Source organism: Zootoca vivipara, chromosome 14, assembly GCF_965207765.1.
Source record: "Zootoca vivipara chromosome 14, rZooViv2.hap1.1, whole genome shotgun sequence".
In the NCBI taxonomy this organism is placed as follows: Eukaryota; Metazoa; Chordata; class Lepidosauria; order Squamata; family Lacertidae; genus Zootoca; species Zootoca vivipara.
This window is the reverse complement of record NC_142597.1, coordinates 44,411,729-44,432,477: the sequence shown is the minus strand read 5'-3', so window position 1 is coordinate 44,432,477 and position 20,749 is coordinate 44,411,729. Positions and strand designations below refer to the sequence as shown.

The 20,749-nt window shown below is 46.1% G+C and overlaps 2 protein-coding genes and 1 long non-coding RNA gene across 8 annotated transcripts in view; 2 read left to right on the top strand and 1 right to left on the bottom strand.

Moving 5' to 3' along the window:
- Positions 1-16: 16 nt before the first annotated feature.
- On the top strand, positions 17-10,433 carry LOC148683594 (uncharacterized). The gene is made up of 4 exons (XR_015946957.1): positions 17-142; positions 4,710-4,799; positions 10,102-10,218; positions 10,299-10,433. It is a non-coding gene; the product is annotated as an uncharacterized LOC148683594 (long non-coding RNA).
- TMIGD1 (transmembrane and immunoglobulin domain containing 1) lies at positions 4,803-18,788 on the bottom strand. Of its 6 annotated transcripts, none has more exons than XM_088657575.1 (8): positions 18,025-18,150; positions 13,013-13,142; positions 10,666-10,768; positions 10,163-10,441; positions 9,199-9,477; positions 7,851-7,954; positions 6,688-6,728; positions 4,803-5,704 (listed from the first exon to the last, which is right to left on the bottom strand). In XM_088657575.1, the coding sequence occupies exons 2-8, from the start codon at positions 13,064-13,066 to the stop codon at positions 5,701-5,703; spliced, it is 864 nt and encodes a 287-aa protein (XP_088513701.1). In that variant the 5' UTR covers positions 13,067-13,142; positions 18,025-18,150; the 3' UTR covers positions 4,803-5,700. The 6 variants fall into 6 exon arrangements, with proteins under 6 accessions (XP_088513701.1, XP_088513700.1, XP_034995509.2 ...); XM_088657574.1 differs by lacking the exon at positions 18,025-18,150 and adding an exon at positions 17,650-17,844; XM_035139618.3 differs by lacking the exon at positions 13,013-13,142 and having other exon boundaries at positions 18,025-18,051.
- Positions 18,090-20,749, top strand: part of CPD (carboxypeptidase D) — a 37,970-nt gene continuing 35,310 nt past the window's right edge. The window contains exon 1 of the mRNA XM_088657572.1: positions 18,090-18,805. Within this exon, the coding sequence (XP_088513698.1) occupies positions 18,090-18,805 (716 nt within the window). The remainder of the gene's footprint in view (positions 18,806-20,749) is intronic.

Here is a 20,749-nt window from a genome sequence, read left to right as displayed (position 1 = left end):
GGGCCCGCGACGGAGCGCGGCGAAGGACAAACCTCTTGCGCTGTCCTTCGCGGATTCTCTTCCCCGCCCCCGTTAGAGGGGCGGAGGGAGAGTGGAGGTTGTGCCTCTTAAAGGAGCTGTTCAGCTTTCTCGCTGTTAACAGGTACTGTACTGCACTTGGAATATTATTATTATTATTTTATTATTATTATTATGCCTTTTCCAAGGCGGCTTGCACAATTCCATACAACACAGATAATATACAAAAAGCTATTTAAAAAGGGACAGTAGAAGCTAATCGCTAAAAAGTTAATTAAACGCTAATACAGAGCTCTCCAAACTGTGTGTCTTGACACCTTAGTGTGTCTGCTGCAGTGAGTGTGTCATGCAAACGCTCCCTGCACTCCTCCCGGGAATGGAAAGGGGTTGGTTTAACCTCCGGTTTGCTAGTAAAACTGAATTACTGTGTCGCGAATTGATGCATGTCTAAAAAGTGTGTCACCAACAGGAAATGTTTGGGAAGCTCTGCTCTAATAGAATTAAAACATTTTTTTTTATTAAAAAAATCTTAAAATGTAAAGGATAATGAAAACTATAAACACAGCACTGTTAAAATATATTTCCTTAAAAAGCAAAACCAAACCAGTGAGTTCCCATCCAGCCTTGCTCTCCCCACCCCACCCCACCCCCCATTCCTTGCATGGATGTTTGGGGGTCTTAATGTGACCCTTGTGCTAAATGATGACTGGCATGCTTCCTTACAACAGAGATGTTGGGGTGTTCCTATTTTTATAATAAATTATCGTAAGATTAATGAAAACGGGCATAATAACTGATAAGTTACATCTGGTAGAAAGATAACAAACGGGTTTCCCTTCAAAGCGTCGAGGGAGCACTGACAGCTCCACAGCGCCACCTACTGTGCCTATAATGAATAACACCACAATGTCACACCATTTTATTCAATGGTTGGCGGAGGCTCATTCATATGCCGTCAAGTACTGTTTCCATTTCCACAATGCCCTAACGTGATTTACACAGGATGTATATAGAGACCAAAGAACCGCCATAGATAAAACGATAAAGTTTATTATTTAGACAAAGGATAAGATAATGAATTAAGTTGTTATACGTTGTTTAGCTGACAGACGCAAGCCTTAGACTCCTCCTCACATTCCTAATGGTGGGCTTGTTCCTGTGAAGGGTAATACGGTAACAATGAACAATCGTTAGCATGTTATCGAAATCAGGATGAGCGATAACGGAACTGGCAGGAAAACCATTTGGGGCGACAGACGGGATAGCACCAATGCCTGCCTCTCCTTTTGTCTCCGTTTAAATGGTCATACTGTATAAATGTTAAATGAAACTCCGGACACCCAAGGAGGTGTCAGTGATTTACCTGTATCCTGTGAAACTTATCTGTAACTCTATCCGATGTACCTCCCTTCTATTACAGTACATATTTCCCATGCTCTTGATGGGTGGGCTGCGGGGGGATCCATCTGTGTATCAGAGGTATAAAAATTCTGGTTTCCTTTTGTTTGGGGTTCTCCTCCCTCCTGCGTGTGGCGAGTACCTGGAGTACTGGGTCCAGTTCTGGGCACCACAGTTCAAGAAGGATACTGACAAGCTGGAACGTGTCCAGAGGAGGGCAACCAAAATGGTCAAAGGCCTGGAAACGATGCCTTATGAGGAACGGCTTAGGGAGCTGGGTATGTTTAGCCTGGAGAAGAGACGGTTAAGGGGTGATATGATAGCCATGTTCAAATATATTATATTACGCCATATAGAGGAGGGAGAAAGGTTGTTTTCTGCTGCTCCAGAGACACGGAGCAATGGATTCAAACTACAAGAAAGAAGATTCCACCTCAACATTAGGAAGGACTTCCTGACAGTAAGAGCTGTTCGGCAGTGGAATTTGCTGCCAAGGAGTGTGGTGGAGTCTCCTTCTTTGGAGGTCTTTAAGCAGAGGCTTGACAGGCATATGTCAAGAATGCTTTGGTGGTGTTTCCTGCTTGGCAGGGGGTTGGACTGGATGGCACTTGCGGTCTCTTCCAACTCTAGGATTCTATGCAGGGCTGGCTCTAGGGATGGTCTGGGTGGTTTTGGGCGCCGGCCCGGTAGGGAGGTGCCGCGCGGCAGAGCTGCGTGAAAACCACGCTGCACCCGCCCACCAGCCACGAGAAGAAACATAGCAGGGCGGGGGCGGCGGAGTGATATCCGCACCACGGCGCCCGGGCGCCCGACGTGCTTGAGACGGCCCTGATTCTATGAGTGGGGACCCTGTTGCAACAGTTTATTGCCTTTTAAATAAATATCAGGCTTACGAGCTGCTTTCAGTATACCCTGGTTGGCCTCTGCTTTTCTCTCCTACTGATAAAGACCTCCTGAGGGACTCTATATGGGCTGTAGAAACCCCCGTAAGGGAATTAGAGGGATTTCTTACAACACTATAATCTCTGGCCAGTGGGCATGCTGGGCTGAGCCAATGGGAATGGGACTCCGCACAGCATCCAGAATGGCCACACGCTCCCCTGGACTGGCCTTCCTTTACACCAGCCTTCCCCCAACCGGGTGCCCTCCAGGTGTTGTGGACTATAATTCCCATCCGCCCCCAGCTGGGAGTTATAGGAGTTATAGTCCACAGCACCTGGAAGGCTGCTTTGGGCTGATCTAACCGGGCTCTTACTCATCTTCCACACCTCCTAAATTGCTTTATTTTTATGATCCACCATAAAAGTTTTGGTTTGGCAGCTTGGAACAGAGGGAAAAGTCCTTATGAGCCAGCTAGACTTTGACCCTGTAAAAAAAGAGGGTGTAACCAGGTTGCGGGGAGGAATATATACTTGCATGTGAGAGAGAGACTTGAAGTCTCCTTGATGCTTCACTTACTCAAGTCTATCTGCTTCTGCATCATCTACAAACTTGCTCTCCTCCACTTCCAAACATGTTAAAGAGCACCACCCCCACCCCCCAACATGGAGGGGAAATCACTTTGCTCCACCTTTCGTAATTCACGTAGAACTTCATTTTCTCTCTCCCCAATTAAATACCGGTAATAATAATTATATACAATTGATGGGAATGAGATGGGCGGAAGCAAGGGAAGGAGACTGCCAAGAGGCTCCCAAGAAGTACTTTAAAAAGATGTGCCGTGTGTGGGCACCCATAAAAACCAAGATAAAAGGCCAGAGCTGAGCAACCAGTCCGTCTAGCAGCAAACGTGTATTGTCTTGATTGGAGTTTTTAAGCAGCTTTGAGCAAAACCCTCCCTGGGGCTGGAAACAGCCAACCATCTGATTTCCCCACCCCCACCCCCCGTAACTACACTTCCTATTTATGCATCACTTAGAGACGGCTGTGATTAAGCAGAAAAATATTGTTGAAATAAAACAAATGCACAAGCCTCTGCGTTGGTGCCAGGTGGTCTTCATGGAGAAAGAAGCCAGCAATCCTGGAAAGAGCAGAGCACCCAAAATGCTGCCAACTTCTATGCTTTTTCCTGTCTGGCTTGGCTCCTGTGCCTTTAACTGATACATAAAAATGATTTTAAAAAAACTTTCTGCATTGCTCATCATGGCAGGGAAACAAAAGGTGCTTATAAATTCATTCTGATGTAGGTAGGTCTGCTCAGAAGTAAACGGAAGTATACAAGGCTTACTTCCATGTGAGTGCATACAAGCAAACCTGGTTGGTGAGGGCTGATAGGATTGCAGCCAAAAAATAGGATGTATAGTGAGTGTGGGAAAAGAAAAACAGGATACAGGGAAGGGATTGGAATAGTTGGCTGGCTGGAAACCTGACCAGGATAACTCATTTTAGGAGGGGTGGGGAGATAAGCTGCAATTTTTTTGCTGCAGTTCCCACTTGCCTTCTGTGTTCTGAATTCTGCTTAAGGTGTCAGCCTGCCCCACAAACGGCTGCCAACTCAGTGCTCATACACTATGTTCCACTGAGGGTGCATTGTATGTAACCCTGAGGACTGCTCCCTTTACACCTTTTCTTCTCCTATTGGCCAGGTGGACATGAGTCAGACAGCCACTCCTCAATTCAGGATTACATACCGTAGCTATAGGGAGGAGGAGAGCATGCAGCCTGCAGTGCCTGGGCCACGCTAATAAAATGGACAATTTTATTCTGGCATGATTGTTACTTTTTGTGTAGGGGGCAGCAGAATGTGCAACGTGGCCCTGAGACGGCATAACTCCTTGTAATAGCCGTGAGGCAACCTTCACCAACCTGGTGCCCTCCTAGCTGATGGGAGCTCTAGTCCAAAAACTGAAGAAAAGCACCAGGGCTGAAATAGCAAAACATTTTCTTAGGCCTAGAACACTTGGTGATGCCAGACTTAATGAACACAGTCGCAAACGTCTCCCCAGCTGTGTTCAACCAACACATTCTGCTTTCCCCTGTAAAACCATTTCACAATGTAACAATGCAAATTTGCTCCATCTCAAAGCAGGAGGCTGCCCCACTGGAAGAGAGAGGCTTTCTTAGAGCCACACACGAGTAAGATGTTCCATGAAAACAAGCTAATGAGACAGAAATGTTTGCCACCCCCAATGCAGACAGATGGGTCAGGGACTGTTTAAGGGTGCTGGAATGATGCTTTCCTGGTTTGGTTTTGTCAAAAGCTCCCAGTGTAGGTGGCGAGAAGGACAAATTAAGAGCCCCTAGCAGATATTAACCAGCAAAGTAAATATCAAATCCTATTTTTTTTTTGCAAGGCCACATTTCAGGTTATGCAGGGCCTTCTTAAAAAGGGAGGTGCCCGAAGGCAGCAGCGGAAGACACACCTGCAATCATTCCTCACACAGGTATTTGTATCGATACTGCATTTATTTGTTTGTTTGAATATTTATGATTGTTTACATAACTATATGTAAAACATAATTAGAAAAACCAACAAAACAGCAATCAGTTCTGGTTGGTGAAAAGGGACAAAATCATATTGTGTTTAAAAAGTGCAAATTTCAAGAGACGTCTGAAGGAAGGCTAGGGTGATTCCTGCTGAACCTCTACTGGCAGAGAGTTCCATAGGGCAGAGCCCACTACATGAAAGGTTCAGTCCCTAGTGAAGGCCAGCTGAACTTCTGGGGCATGGAGAACCCACCCACCCACCCACAAGAAGTGGCCCACCAGAGGATCTCAGCAATCAAGGTGGAGAATAAAGGATCAGGCAGTCCTTAAGGTACATTGGTCCCAAGTTGTTTAGAGCTTTGTGAGTTAACATGGAGACCTTGAACCTGGCTCTGTAGCAAAACAGCAACCAGTGTGTTAACTCTATATTTCCTTTTTAAAATAATCTGCATGTTTACACCAAGGACAGGGAAGCCTTTGGTCCTCTGGGTGGCGTTCGGACTCCACCTCTCATCAGCCTCAGCCAGTATAGCCTGCAGTCAGTGATGAAGGGGGTTGGCAGCGAGAAACACAGATTCCCCATTCCCGATTTGCAGTTTGGGCATTTGAATGGCAAGACTGAAGTTAATATTTTACCTTGGTACAACACCAAAGGTCTGGCCAGCCTGAATTTCTCAATTGTAAGCCAAATATATGCACTTAAACCAACAGGAGCAACTGTCAGACAGCAGAAGGTGTGCAACTTTTAAATGCTATCAAAGAGGCCTCTGAACCAGGGCCCTTAAAAGCTGAAAGGGTCTTGTCATCTGCGGTGATGGGCAGGAGTGCTCCTTTGCTTGCTCCAGTGGAGGAATTCCTTCACCTGGAGGGGAAGAAAACAGATAAAAAGTAAACATCTGAAAGGAGTACAGTATTTTTTTAAAAAAACATACAAACCCCATCTTGGCTAGATGATTTAAATTTGTATAACACCCTTGATCGGAAGATCACAGGTTTGCAGCATAACAATGCAAACAGAGAACACAACATACATGACAACCACCACAACAAAAGCAAACCAATAACCCCCCTCCTATAAGCACATTTAAAATACCATAGATTAATCAGCCGTAGCTACGCTTGGTTATAGAGGAACATTCTTGTCTGGTGCCTAATATAAATATAATATAAGAAAGAAAAGGCTCGTGTTGGCTGAGAGCAGAGCCACAGCTTTACCCAGAGTACAACAATGTTCCCTTTCATTGGCTCTGTGGTCAGTGGCTAGATTTCAATCGCATGAGACTGGAGTGCACATTCCCACTTTCAAAGATCAAAGAAAGGGAGAAAGCTAAAAGAGGGCTTGTCTGTAACTGTGGCTCTTCGCATGGTCACCTGTGCAGCCACACAGCTGTGTTTTGTGCCTATTCTGCACAGGTTCATAAGTTGCATGCCAGGCTACAAAGCAGCAGCAGCAGCAGCACCACCACCACCACCACCAATAACAACAACATATCAACATGCCACAACACCCTGCTCTTGTGTGTTTTTGGGGTCCTTTTGAAAGGCAACCTCCAGCACCCAGAAAACAAGGGATGGCAGTTCCCAAGTAGGCCTCTCTCTTGGGAAGATTGCAGGTTCCCTCTTCCTTGCCTGGGGTGTTCTGGGGTGTGCATTTCCCCTTGAGGCAAGTGGGGGCTGACAGGCTCCTGCACAAGCCCTATATTGATTGGGAGAGAAAGGGGTGCCTCTAGGTTTTCTGCTTTAGGCTGCACAATGCCTCTGGACAGCCCTGCTTCGGGGAGGAGTTTTTAGGGCCAGCTTCATCACTGAGCTTTCTGAATAAGTACTGGTGGCAAAAATACTTACAGAGATGTGTTGCTTGATGAGTTGCACCCTATCCCAAAGCACTAAAAATAAAATAAAAAGGGTGGAAAAGAGAAAGGCATAAATGCGACAACCTTGTCAGCTTTTGTATATTTATTTCGGCCACTGATTTCGGTGGATGGGAGCTGAGTCTGTGGTTTTGGTAGGGCAGTGATGGCTCACCTGTGGCTTTCCAGGTATGGTTGAGACCCCAACTCCCAGCAGCCAGAAAAGATGGGAATTGGAGTCCCAACAGCATCTGCAGGGACACAGGAGAGCTACCTCTGTGCTAGGAATTAGTAGCAAATAGAAATCCTGCAAATGTATACATAGAATCATGGAAGTGTAGAGTTGGAAGGGACCCCGAGGATCGTGAAGTCTAACCCCCCGCATCGCAGGAATATGCAGCTGGCCAGCACCAGTTACCCGTGACCTTGGTGTTTTCAGCACCACGCTCTCAACGGCTGAGCTACAACACAGGAGCAGCTTTGGTTCCCACCTAACACGGAGCCCTCAGCCCTGTTGAAATGGAGTGTCTGGAAGTGTCTCCCCCACCTCCTTTCAACCCTGCTCGCTCCTTGCTACTTCCCCACTTTCAGCAAAGCAAGCAGAAGATGACAACGCCTTCCTTTTGGGGGAAAAGACTGTGGGTGGGAGGCATTTCAGTCTGAAGAACAACACCATGGCTGGGTCAGAAAGGTGTTCCCTGAATGGCGCCCCCTGCTGGCTGAGGCAACACAAAGGGTTTCCCCGCTAGTCTCTATCATCAAGTAAAGGGTGGTGATACACTTGGATGCCTCTTTAGCTTCCAAAATAAAACAATCAGTGTCTGGACAGACAAAAGAAAGGACTTCTTCTCACAGCGTATAGATAAACTATGGATTTTGCTTCCAAAAAGAGGACGTGATGGCTATCAACTTGGATGGCTTTAAAAGAGGACTAGACAAATTCATAATGGAGGAGGCGGGCCAGTGTCTGAGGTAGGAGGCCTCTGAATACCAGCTGTTGGAAACCACAGGGGGGAGAGTGATGCTGTTGTGCTCAGATCCTGCCTGTGGGCTTCCAATTGGGGCATCTAGTTGGCTACTGTGAGAACAGGATGTTAGACCCGATGGGGCCCCCCTTAGGTCTGATCCAGCAGCCAGGCTCTCTTCTGATGTTCTTACCTTTGCAATCCGCTTCCATCGAGCCACAATGCCAAAGAGGATAGTGAAAAAAATGACCACAGCCGCAGCAATGACAGCCTCTGTTGGGAAAGGGAGCTTCCCTTCTGTTGGGAGAACAAATGCAACCTGACTTCTCAGCTGGATTTGGGACGTGGAGTATCAATGCTATTAAATGTATTCAGTGAACATCAGAAGCTACCCTACACCAGGTCAGGCTGTTTGCCCATCTCATCACAGCACAGCCTACTCTGACTGGCAGCATCTCTCCAGGGTCTCTGGCAGAGAGAGGTCCATTCCCATCATCTGCTACTTGGAGCTTCCTGAGATTGAACCTATATGCAAGGTGCCTGGTCTACCACTGGTCCCTCCCCAAACACAGGCGGCTGCAGACTTGATGGTTGTGAAAGGCTGAGAGTGTTTTATGCTCTTCTAGAACCATAAATGGAACAAGAGTGTGTTCAAGAGGTCCACAGGGGCAGCAAAGATATGGCGGTCCTGATCTTGCCAAATGCTGGCTCCTACCAGCCACTCCCGAATCTCAAATTGTGAGCATGAACCAGATGCTTAATATTCTGGGCAATGCCTTTGAGTCTATACTCAGGAACTGGGGTGAGGGATGGGATCCAAAGGTCATCTAACCCGAAGGCGGGACCATTAACCCTTTAGTCCCTCAACCAAAGAATCTAGTCCAGGAGCAGTGGAGTCGAGGGACATGTTCCCTTGTTGCAACCTTCCAGAGGTCACATCCCAGAGGTGGCCAGGGCCAAAGGCAAAGGTGTGCAGAACTATGGCAGTGACTCTTGCTATCCCCTTAAAACTCCAGCCACACAAAAGCCAGAGGCTTATGCACACTCCCCTCTCTCTATTCTCCACCCAGGTAAGCAAGAGGCATTATAACAGTTCAAAGACAGGGAAAAGCGCCTGAGGTGAGCCTAGAGCAGGGCTGGGGAGTGTTGAGGGCCGGAGGGAAAGGCCTGGAGGTCTTCAGCTCCCCCAACCTGCGGATCTAGACACAGCAAACAAATGGCTTCTCCGTAATGACTTCATTTGCTCCCAGCTACAATCACTGAACTGCTGATAATGCAGCAGCTCCTGAGGGATTTGGAGGGCTGGTCCTGCCTTCACAAGGTAAACCAGAGAGAAACCTGACCCCTGTGTGTGCTTTCAGGCTTAATATCCTGGTCTTTGAAGATGGCTGTGCACAAGGCAAGACCTGCCTGCAGCCAACACAGGTAGGGAGGGAAGATGTCAAGGACATCAAGGCAAGCACCTAGCAAGAAGACTTCACCTGGCTGGGTACAGGTCCCGAGGGGCCAGTGGGCCAGCCACATCACAGCAGTTGCATTACCTTCAACAGTCAGGTGGAAATCCATCTTCTCTGTTATCCCATCCAAACTAGCCACACAGGTGTATATCCCATTGTCGGATATCTGGGCCTTTGCAATGGTCAATTGAAAGAGCTCGCTGGTCTGATAGATGTGGTAACGGGATTTCTCCAGGGTCAGAATGCTGTTGTCCTTATACCAGGCCATCTGAGCAGGAGGGTTGGCCTTTGTGTGACAATCCAGTGTCACATCGGCCTGCTCTTCCTGTGGGGGAGGGTCTTCTCCGCTGAGGATGGGGGGGACTGTGGAGAAGAACAAAGGATCACATTCAACAGCACCCATTCCTCAATTCTTTGATATTACCCTTGACTGAATATTCAGAGCAGAGAGAAGGGGGGGGGGGGTGACTTGTAAAAAAACCCAAGTGCCCTAGCTCTAGCACTGGTCCCAAATGACAAAACATAAAATAGCAACCATTAAAAAACAAAAACTTAAAAAGGTTGCTTCTGTCATTGCACAGGCAGAGTACCCAGGTCTGTAATTGCACATAAACCAATTATTTTATTATTTATACCCCGCCCATCTGGCTGGGTTTCCCCAGCTACTCTGGGCGGCTTCCAGCAGAATATAAAACATAATAACACGTCAAACATTAAAAACTTCCCGATACAGGGCTGCCTTCAGATCTCTTCTAAAAATTGTGTAGTTTATCTCCTTGACATCTGATGGGAGGGTATTCCACAGGGAGGGCGCTACCACCTGGTTCTATAAATATCACATTTAATTTTAAATGCCATTTAATTTCTGGGCAAAAAAGGAGAGAAATCTAAAAATGGACTAGAAGATTCTCTCATATTTATGTGTGTGTGTGTGTGTGTGTGTGTATTTATATATCTATATATCTCTCTATATATGAAATTCTGTAGAGAACCCAGCCTGCCCCAGCCACTGCCCCCCTTCCTCAGAACCAGAGAGCCAGCCACTCACAACGGACATCCAGGACCACAGAGATCATGACAGATCCATCTCGGGCCAACTTGCAGGTAAAGGAAACTTCGTTGTCATCCACAGCGACGGGGTAGATGCAGACGCTGCTGGCATTGACTTTGTTTCCATCTTTCAGGTCGACCTGTGTGTCCCCTCGGAACCAGAGCAGCTCTTCTCCCTGGCTGTTGTTGTGCACTATGCACACGAGGGACTCTGCTACGCCTGGCTTTGTTGACAGCTGGTAGTCAGCAGTGTGGCCATTGATAGCCAGATGGGTACCTGGGGAGGGGGAAAGACATCAGTCCCATGAAGCAAAGTTGTGTAAAAAAAATCAGACAGATTCTAAAAAAATAGCATCAATAGCTGTCCTGATTCCAAAAATCAACAGTTTGGCTGAATGAGTAAGAAGAGAGGATCATTTAATCTTCCCACACACACTTTAGGCAATTCAGGTGCAGAACTCCATTGGGAAGCTCAGGTGAGGACCCACGCTGGTTCCATACCTGTGACAGCACAAGGCAAAAGTGCGAAGATGAAGAGAAGTGTCCTGCAAAGGATGCCTGCCATCCCCCCTGAGGCCATCTGCAAAGAACTCTGGCCCAAGACCTGCAGCAGAAAGGAGGCAGGAGAGAGTCACTGTGTGCCTCGTGGTAGTGATTGCCCCCGTATGGTTGGAGGAGCACCCAGGTCACCCAAGCTCACCCACCCCAAAGTCAGCACCATCAATGTGCCCGCATACCTCTCCACCCACACAGTCCAGGGTCTATGAATGCCTTCCACATTTCGGGGAGCAACCTGTATATGAATTGAAGCGATGAGAAATAGCCCCCCACCCCAGGAAACGCCACCTTGCTACCCCACTGCCCTCTCCTCTGCCAAATACTGACACTTACGTTGGGAAAGGCCAGTCGTGTGGGCACTTGTCTTGAAATGGAGAGCAAACCACAGCCTTCCTTGGGCTTTTATAGGCACCCGTGGTTATGTCTTTATTGCCATGCAGAGACAAGTGATCCACTCGAGTTCAAGGCCGCGTTCTCTTAAGGACTTCCTGGGTAAACACTGGGTGCTTCTCTCTCTCCCAAAAGGAAGCTGGCCAAAAACCTTTCCCAGATTTATGGCCATGGCTGAGGCAATGAGTAACAAGCAGCAAAGTACATCTAGATGGGTCAACCACCCCTGATTTTGACTCTGAAGGCAGCACACAGTCCTTCTGCGAGCAGAACGCCCTTCCTCTCTAACAGCACTGGGTGTTAAGGGGATCTTAGTGCACATCTTTGTTGTACAAGGTGGTCAAAGGCCACCTTTGAGGAGAGCCAGGCTGCCAGATCCTAAGATCCTTCATCTTGCGCTAGCAAGTCACAGCATCCTGCCTGTTTCTTCGCTCTGCTGAAGCAGAATTTATTACTTGCCTAAGCTACAAAGTCCAACAAGATCCAATCCAATATTATGTCAGCTCCTCATCCCTGAAGCCAAAAGGTTGAGAAGAAACTATTTGGCATCAATCCAAATAGAAAGAAAAGAAAGAAATATACATAACTAACAAGTCATTCTCAGGGCAATAGACGGCATTATTCTCTGGAAATTGTATACTAATGTTGACAGCCATTGCCACAAAATGTGCCATTGTTTTATACATTTGACAGACTTCACCTACATGAGCTGTGACCACTGTTAACCCCTTGCCTTGCTTTTGATGCAAGATTTTAAAGTGGAAAATGCTGGTTAGTTCACTAAACGCACTTGGGCCAGGCCTGGGGTTATTATGAGAAGCAACAGGGCAAGTCAGTGCACACAGGTAGGTCAGGTGGGGTTGAAGGGGGTAGCATTTGGGTGACTCTTAATGAAACCAAGGCCACATGGCAGGATCTTTGTTATTCCTCTGATCCAAGGAGGACCATTTTTCTAACTTTTTGCAAGGAGAACTAAAATCTGAAAAGGAGCAGCCTTAGATCCCGCCAGAATAACACAACGCTGAACCTAACTAGAGGTGCTCTAGCACCAAGGTCAGAAGGAAGCTGGCACAGAAGGAAGGTGTCTCAGAAAAGGTACCGTAACCAATGGGGCCACTTAGCACTTCTCAGTCACTCCTAAGGTACTTGCTGTCACATTGGAAGGGGTGTTCTTTCCTGTGCCTAATGTGGCTAAGCTCACAGCCAATTAAATTCCAATTTCTTGAGTGATGAGAGTTGCCACTAGGGGGAGCAGAAGCATACGATTTAGGGCTGCCCTTTTGCAGTCTTGGGATATTTGCATTCCTTCTACTGTATTTCTAGGATAGAGGGTTTTTTTTTGGGGGGGGGGGGAAATAACTATCTGAAAAGTGCTTAAAGTGCTTTGCGTACAGGATTGAGGTAATTTCTATGGCTACTTTATTTGGCAGGAGCTAAAGAGAAGAGGTGGCAGCTTCCCATTCCATGCTATTCAGTTACATCAGAGTTGAGATTTAAAAATGGGGGCTTGCTCATAGTTCCTGCTGATGATCACCACTGTGAGAACTGGGTCGGTTCCCTGAAAATTAGGGGGCACAAAATATCCAGGCTGACAGAGAGCTGGGCCAAGCATCTCCTTTACATTTGTCACAAGACTACAATTTTGCAATTAGACAGAAAGATTTGCTGTGCCCCATGGAGGTTTCTGTGCCTTCTTTGGAAACATTTGGCAACAGCCACTGCAGGAAATTGGCATCCATCAACTGCAACGCCAGGCCATGAGACCAGATGGTAGGCAGGGGATGGAAAGGGAGTGCCAATCCTTAGAGCTTTTCTTGGGAACATGTTGAAATAGCCACAAAACATAATTAATTAGTCATCACCAGTCAGGGTCCGGCATGTAACTGAAAGCCCCACACACCTGAGAAGAAAGGAGATCTAGGACGTGATAAGCTGAAAAGCTCACTTTCCACATTCTTAACTTCCTGGTCTTAGACCTGGTTTGGACCAGGTTTCAGACAGGTGTAAAGGGCAGAAGGGAACCTCATGACCTGGTAAAGACACAGCAGACACAATATTTCAAAGTCTCTCACCACCCATAAAAATAGGATACCTATTCACCTGACGCTGACACAAAAGCCCCACTCGCACACTATGTAATACCGGTAATGAAAGTTTGCTGTCTCCCCCTTCTTTCTCCTCTCTCTTCTCTCCCCACTTATCTTGCCCCCAGCTGCATACTGCCTACAACAGTAATGTCTCACTCACACTGAATATAAATAACCTGAACAAAGAACTCTACAAACTAAAAACTAAGACACTGTATGTACCTTGCTACCCAATAAAATATTTCAATAAAAACAGAATAGCTACAATTAAAATGGTAATTCTTCCAAAGGTACTATTCCTGTTTCAGATGCTGCCCATAGTAGGTAAAAAAGAAATATTTGATAACTGGAGAAAAGATCTAAGCAATTTCATTTGGCTTGGGGAAAAAGCGAGGATACTGTACAAATTGCTCACTGATATCAAAGAGAGGGGAGGATGGGGGGTCCCGGACCTCAGAATCTACCACGCATCCGCTTGCCTATGTTGGCTTAAGGAATGGTTTTCATTGGAGGATGAGGAAATATTGGCAGTTGAAGGATTTAGAAACACAACCGGGTGGCATACTTATCTATTGCAGGGAGAGGGTAAAAAGTTCAAACAATTCTCGGATCATGTATTAAAGAAAACTTAAAGAAAATTTCTAAATTAAAGAAAATTTAGAACTTGGCTGGAATTTAAAGATTTATTGGAACCCAAAACTCCGTGGTGGGCTTCTCCATTAGAAATGACAGCAATGGGAGGGAAAAATAAGAAAGGAAATTGGCTAACCTATTATGATCTAATAGAAAAAAAGGAGACCAAATAATGTTAAAACCATATGATCAGATAAAACCAAATTGTACTAGTTGGCTACAGTATTTCCAGGTACAAAATTTATTCAAGGAACATAAAGTAATAGGGTTTGCAAAGGAGAAATCCAAGATACAAGAATTAATAATTGATAATAAGGTCAAACCACTATCGAAAATTTATAAATATCTCCTGGAATGGGAGCTAAAAGATGAGGAAATAAAATGCGTAATGATTAAATGGGCACAAGATCTGGGTAAACCAATTTACAAAACCCAATGGGACAGGCTGTTGAAAACAACAATGAAATTCACAGCCTGTGCTGGAATTAAAGAGAATATGATGAAAATGTTATATCGATGGCATCTCACCCCAGTCAAGATTGCCAAAATATATAAGAATGGAGATAAAAACTGTTGGAAATGCCATAATAAGACAGGAGATTATATACATTGCTGGTGGGGTTGTGCCAAAATTAATACATTCTGGGGAGAAGTCTATGAAGAACTAAAAAAGATGGTGAGGGTTACCTTTCAAAAGAAACCAGAATACTTTTTGTTAAGTCTACTACCGGAAAACTTTCCTGAGGATAGAAGAAACATTTTTCTTTATGGATGTGCAGCAGCAAGACTATTAATAGGTCAGAAATGGAAAAAGGAAGAGGCACCTAACGTAGCAGAATGGCAGATAAAATTTGTTGAATTCATGAATTTGGACAAAATGACTGCCGCAATAAGAAAAGTACCGAAACAAAGACTAATTAAAAAATGGGAATATGTAGATGATTATTTTAGGAAGAAAAATATTAAAACAGAATTAATGGTTTGTTTAAGCTAGAGGATTACAGGGGAAATGCAAAAGGAATGTGATAAGAAAGAACTATATAATTAAGATAGACTTTAGGAAAATGGTAACGCAAGAATGTGGAGTATGTGAAGTAAGCGATACGTTAAGAGTTGGGAAGTGGATTTTATTCATATATTTGATGTGTTGATTTATGTAATAAGAACCAAAAAGAAAATGTATTGATTTCTTTTTATTGTATTGTTTTTAAAATGAATCAATAAAGTTTACTTTTTAATCTCAAAAACAACAACAACACATTTTTAAAGTGCTCAGCAGGCAAGTCTGTGGCTGTTAGGGAAGAGGAGGAAAAGGAAGAGACTGAAAGAGGGCAGCAAAAAGGAAAATTAAAGAAGGCAGAGTTCCACAAAGTGTTTCTTTCAGGAGGAAGGGCCCCTACCTACAGCTCTGTTGAAGTGACTCTTTGGTCACAGACATGACCACAACACAATCCTTCCAATATTTACAGTTATGAAACATTGCTCAGACTTTTAACTGCAAAACAGGGTCCTCTCCTGGAAATACTGGAATTTGAACGTATGGTGTCAAAATATAAATTGCAAAAATGATCAAATAAGTCATATGAATGAAAAGCAACATAGAATCAAAAGAAAATAATTCCCAGCAGAAATGGGAAGGAGGTTATTGTTAGATTAATGAATGTGTGGCAGTGGCTCTGGTCGAATATTCCACAGCAAACTATAAGTGTTAATCTCAAAGCTGAGTTAATCATGCAATAGTGATATTATTTATTGCACTTATTACTGTAGTTTTGCCACAAAAAGTAGCTTGAAGCAATTTACAAAATAGTGCAAAGATTAAAACCAGGATAAAGATAAAAGAGAATAAAAGCTAAGAATACATTCATACATATAAAATGCAGGTCTAATGCACCAGATACCATGATGTCCTAATGATATACTGTATATAGAACAGCAAGTAATTTCTGTTGGGAGTTGTAAAATGAATAGTGCCAATTTGCAGCGTATTTAATGGGTTTAATGGATCTTTATATTGGAACCAGATATTATGCAGCAAGGCAAGGTGTTAAAAGAAATAGAAAGAATTGCATGATATAGACTCCCAATAGATCCATTAATCATACTCTTAGGGTCTATCAAAGATTCAGGTACTGGCAAGTGACAAAGAATATCCATGTTATAACTGAAAAAGAACAAGAATTTCCACATTGGAAGACTGGAACGTTGGACAGAGGAAATGTGACTAAAGCTGACTGAGGTAATCAAAATAAAGAAGGACAGGTCTCACAACAGTTTTGAGGGGAAATGGAGTGTGTTTATTATGTATTGATGTAATGGAGTGCAGAAAAATGTAAATTCATGTGCTTTTATGTTTTATAATTTACTTCTTTTCTTTGAATATGTTACGTAGAGAACAAGAAGGGAAATGTGCATCATTATTGTTCTTTTTTTGCTTCACTTTCTCTCCTCTCCTCAGTTAATATTGTATATTATATATTTGTGCATGACCTGAAAAAAATAAAATAAAAAATTAGTGTTTTTGTGTATGTGTGTGTGGGTGACTTTTTTGGTTAAACTTGCACATCATTGAAATCCACTTGACTGTAGAGAAACTGCATTTCCTCACCCTCCAAACACGGGGTGGGTGCCTCTAATTCCATATTGGAAAAGATATTGCATGTTTCATGTTTCTTTCCACTTGGCAACAAAGTCTTAACATTCAATCCATTGTCATGACAAATGGCTTTTGGCCTCGTTTTTTTCCTGGTTACTTCTGAATAGGCTTTCAAAACCTTGCATGGGTTCCAAGGGGAAACTTCTGCCCATGAGCAGCTCCTGTTAAGTGCAACACGCTTCAAAGAGAATACATTCTCAGTGAGCGATTGCTTCTTTATCTCTTATCTTTGGGGGTCCAAGTGTTAAAAGGTTTAAGTGCAACAGATGCAGAACCACAGAGCAGACCTAATGGCTGGCTGCATTATGGGATGGATAAACACACAGCCAGCAACCACAGGGGTGCGAGTGAGTCACGAACCATTCATGGCTTTAGTCCCATTATGAGAACAATGTTCCTACAGAGGAATTCCTGCAGGGTCAATGCCTTCTCCCAAGCCCGCTCAGCTTCCTTGATTTCACAACTCTGCATACGTCAGTCTCAAGAGGCAAACAAACATTGAAAAGGTTTGGCTGCCTGCAGGAGTTTTCCTTCCCACCTGTGGCACCAACTGACCACGAAGTTGATCCTAGTGTCCCTGCCCCAAAAGTCCATTATCTTCAGATCTTCTGGGGCAGCCTTTGCTCTTGCAAGATGCAGTGATGGCCACTAACTTGGATGACTTTAAAATATTGAACAATTTTATGGAGGATGAGACCATCTATGGCTACTAAACACAAGTGGCTGTGCTCTCTCACCACTGTGAATATCTGATGCTCAATCTTTATTTTTATGATCTCGGATCAGCCACTAGAATACAGTCAAACACAGAAAATCTTGCAGTTTACAGGCAAAATATCTGTTGATGGTTATCAGAAGTAGCGAGGTGACTGGCCGCTGCGACAACAGCAGGCTGGACTGGTTGGAGTCCGTTTGGCCTGATCCAGGAGGCTCGTCTTATGTTATCAAAGGAAACAGACCCTTTTAAGGGAAATTGGTCCTTTTTGCAAGATGACGGCCAGTATCTATCTGGTTTGTTTAACGTTTGTTATTTTGTTTTTTTAAATTTGTCAGACATGCAGGATAAAAATACAATAGCTAAACAAGAAGATAGATAAATCTAATAAATCTCCATGTTTTCTCTTCCAGACGTGACGCTGCACACGCGGGTATCCCACTCACGTGAACAGTTCGTTACGTCGACACCACCTCTATCCTTTCCACGTCTCCCGCTTTCAGCCCCGCCCCTCAACCTCTCCGTCGTCTCCTCTGTCTTCTTTCATTGGCTTCCGTCATGCTTTCTCCCGCCCCCTTTCTCTCCCCCGCTTCTTTCCATCCAGATTCCCGTTCTATCTCTCAACTATTCCTCAACACCGAAACGTTTTCTCTCCCCTCCGGTCCCTCAAGGGTTAAACGCCCCCTTTCGCTTCTTAAGCCCGCCCTCCAGCCTTTCTTATTGGATCTTTTGCCCCCTTCCTCTTTCCTATTGGCTGTTTGCCGTCTTCTCCGATTGGCGCGCTGCCCTGCTCCCTCCTCGCCAATCGAGTGTCGAGTTACCTCAGCGAGCACTTTTCCTCCCCTCAGCGGCGGCGAGCGAGCGGCCTGTCACATCTGAGGCGGCGATGGCGGGCCGGGGCGGAGGCGGCGGTCTATTGCACTTAGCTTTATCTTCATTCTTCTTGTTATTTTTGTTGTGGCGGCGCGGGGCGGAGGCGGCGCACATTAAGAAAGCGGAGGCTGCGGCCTCCACGGAGCCCTCGGCTGCCGGCGGCGCGGTGGCGACGCGCTACCTGGACGAAGCGGAGCTGGGGGCGTCGCTGCGTCGCTTGGCGGAGGACGAGGCCCCTCGCGGCTTGGCCCGGCTCTTCTCCATCGGCCGCTCGGGCGAAGGCCGGGAGTTGTGGGTGCTGCGCCTCAGCGCCGACCTGCCGGAGCCCGGCGGCCGGAGCGGCGACGTCGGCGACCCGGTGGGCGGACCCCCCATCCCGGGTCGCCCGCAAGTCAAGCTGGTGGCCAACATGCACGGTGACGAGGCCCTGGGCAGGGCCCTGGTGGTCCGCCTGGCCCGCGAGCTGGTTGCGGGGTGGCTGCGCGGGGAGCCCCGGGCGCAGCGCCTCCTCAACGCCACCGACCTCTACCTCATGCCCAGCCTCAACCCGGACGGCTTCGCCCGCGCCGAGGAGGGCGACTGCGGCGCCGAGCAGGACGCCTCCGGGAGGGAGAACGCCAGGGGGAAAGACCTCAACCGCAGCTTCCCGGACCAGTTCGGGGCAGCCCAGCCGGACCTGGCCAACGTCCCCGAAGTGCGCGCCCTCATGGAGTGGATGCGGCGCAACCGGTGAGGGGGAGGCGGGGCTCGGTCGCGGTGGGCGGGGCTTCGTGTGGGGCGGGGTCTCCTTGGAGGCGGGGCTTCCTCGTGCTAAATGGGTCGAGGTTCTGTTTGTGGGCGTGGTTTCATTCGAAGAGGGCGGGGTATAGGGATGAGGGCGTCATGTTGCAGGGTGGGCTAGGCTTATTTGAGAGTAATCCTGTGGAATATGTTGAGGCATTATTAGCATCCATTAGTCACTTATTAATTTGTAAAGCAAAAATTAAAACATGGGGCTTCTTTGTTTTGGGGTGGGATCTCTGCTTTTGGCGTAGGGCCCCCCTGTTGGCTACGCCCATGACTTGTCCTAGGTGCTTCAATCTTTTGCTGGGCTGGGGTGGAGCCTTATTGTATGTTGACCGTGTATTGTATGTGGGGTGGGTTTTTATTTAGTAGGCAGAACAAAGTGTCTCTTGGTGGGTGTGCTTTGTATGGGGACAGGGTGTCCGTGCTGTATGGATGGGGCTTTTTAGGGGCAGGTTTAACCTGGAATCTTAGAATCGTAGAGTTAGAAGGGACCACAAGGGCCATCTAGTCCAATTTCCTGCAAAACAGGTTTTTTTTTTGACCAACATAGTACTCTTCCCTACAGGCTTGAGATTAAGAGTCTCCTCCTCTACCAACTGAACTATGCTGCGGGCCCTTATTGGTTGGCAGGGCTCATTTGCAGTGGGAGGGCATCAGCTTTATGTGCTTGGGTGCAGCTTCCTTCTCTGGAGGTGGGATCTCATAGAGTCATAGAATTGTAGAGTTGGAAGGGACCCCTAGGGTCATCCGGTCCAACCCCCTGCAGTGCAGGAATCTCAGCTGATATAACTGATATAGTTCTGTAGAATGTGTTACTGGGGTGTGATAACAATCAATATCCAAGGATCCCCAGGCATGTACTGGCAGATGATGGCAGGCATCTTCACCTGGTTGCAAGTGGTCAAAAGCCAGGTGGAAAATGTGGAAAATGTGCCTGGCTCCTGGTGAATTTCAAATGCTGTGACAGATGACCATCCAAAATCTGTTTAAAACCTCCAAGGAAGGAGAGTTCACCACCTCTCACGGGAGTCTGTTCGTACAGCTCCTACTGGCAGAAAGTTATTCCTGATATTTAGTTGTAAACTTCTTTCTTGCAACTTGAATGCATTGGTTTGGATCCCAGCCCCCAGAGCAGGAGAAAACAAGCTTGCACCATCTTCCAAGTGAAAACCCTTTAGATATTTGAAGATGTCTTTCATATTTCCTCTCAGTCTCCTCTTTACCAGACTAAACATGCACAATTCCCTCAAAAATTCCTCATAATGCTTGGTTTCCACCCTTGATCATCTTGGTTACCCTCCTCTGCACATATTATTTCACCTCGTCAGTATCCTTGAATTGTGGTGCCCAGAACTGAACACAGGCCTCCAGGTGGGCTTGGGACCAAAACAAGACAGAATACAGTGTGGTTATTACTTCCCTTGATCTGGACACTAGATTTCTGTTGATGCAGCCTAGAATAGGCTAAGTTCTTTTTGCTGCTGCATCACACTGTTGACTCATGTTCAGCTTGTGGTTTACTAACAAGTAAACCTTTTCTTGTTAGATCCTTTTCGCATGTACTACTGGCAATTCAGGCAGCTCCCGTGTTATATTTCTGCTGCTGGTTCTTCCTGCCTAAGTGTGTAGAATCTTACATGATGCTTGGCAGGCCAGGCTTTTCCTTGGGGGCCAGCTCTAATAGTGCCGAGTCAGTTGAGCTTTCATTGGTTGGCAGAGCTTCTTGGCTTAGGTGGTGGGATCCCTTCTGGGTGTTTCAGTCAGGGCTGGGCCTCATCATATGCTGTCTATGTTATTTGGGGGTGCAGTGGAAGGTTTTAAGAGGTCCGTGGGTGGCAGTTGTTCTGTACTGGGGACACTGGATAATTGGATGTCTTGACTTGTCCC

Bases quoted from the DNA above. Each gene is read 5' to 3' on its own strand.
- TMIGD1 (XM_088657575.1), bottom strand. From the start codon at position 13,066: ATGTGGAAAGTGAGCTTTTCAGCTTATCACGTCCTAGATCTCCTTTCT. The intron at 10,769-13,012 runs GTGTGTGGGGCT...TTTCTGCTGCAG, and splicing joins TAGATCTCCTTTCTTCTCAG to GTCTTGGGCCAGAGTTCTTT. The intron at 9,478-10,162 runs GTGAGTGGCTGG...TCTTCTCCACAG, and splicing joins TGTGGTCCTGGATGTCCGTT to TCCCCCCCATCCTCAGCGGA.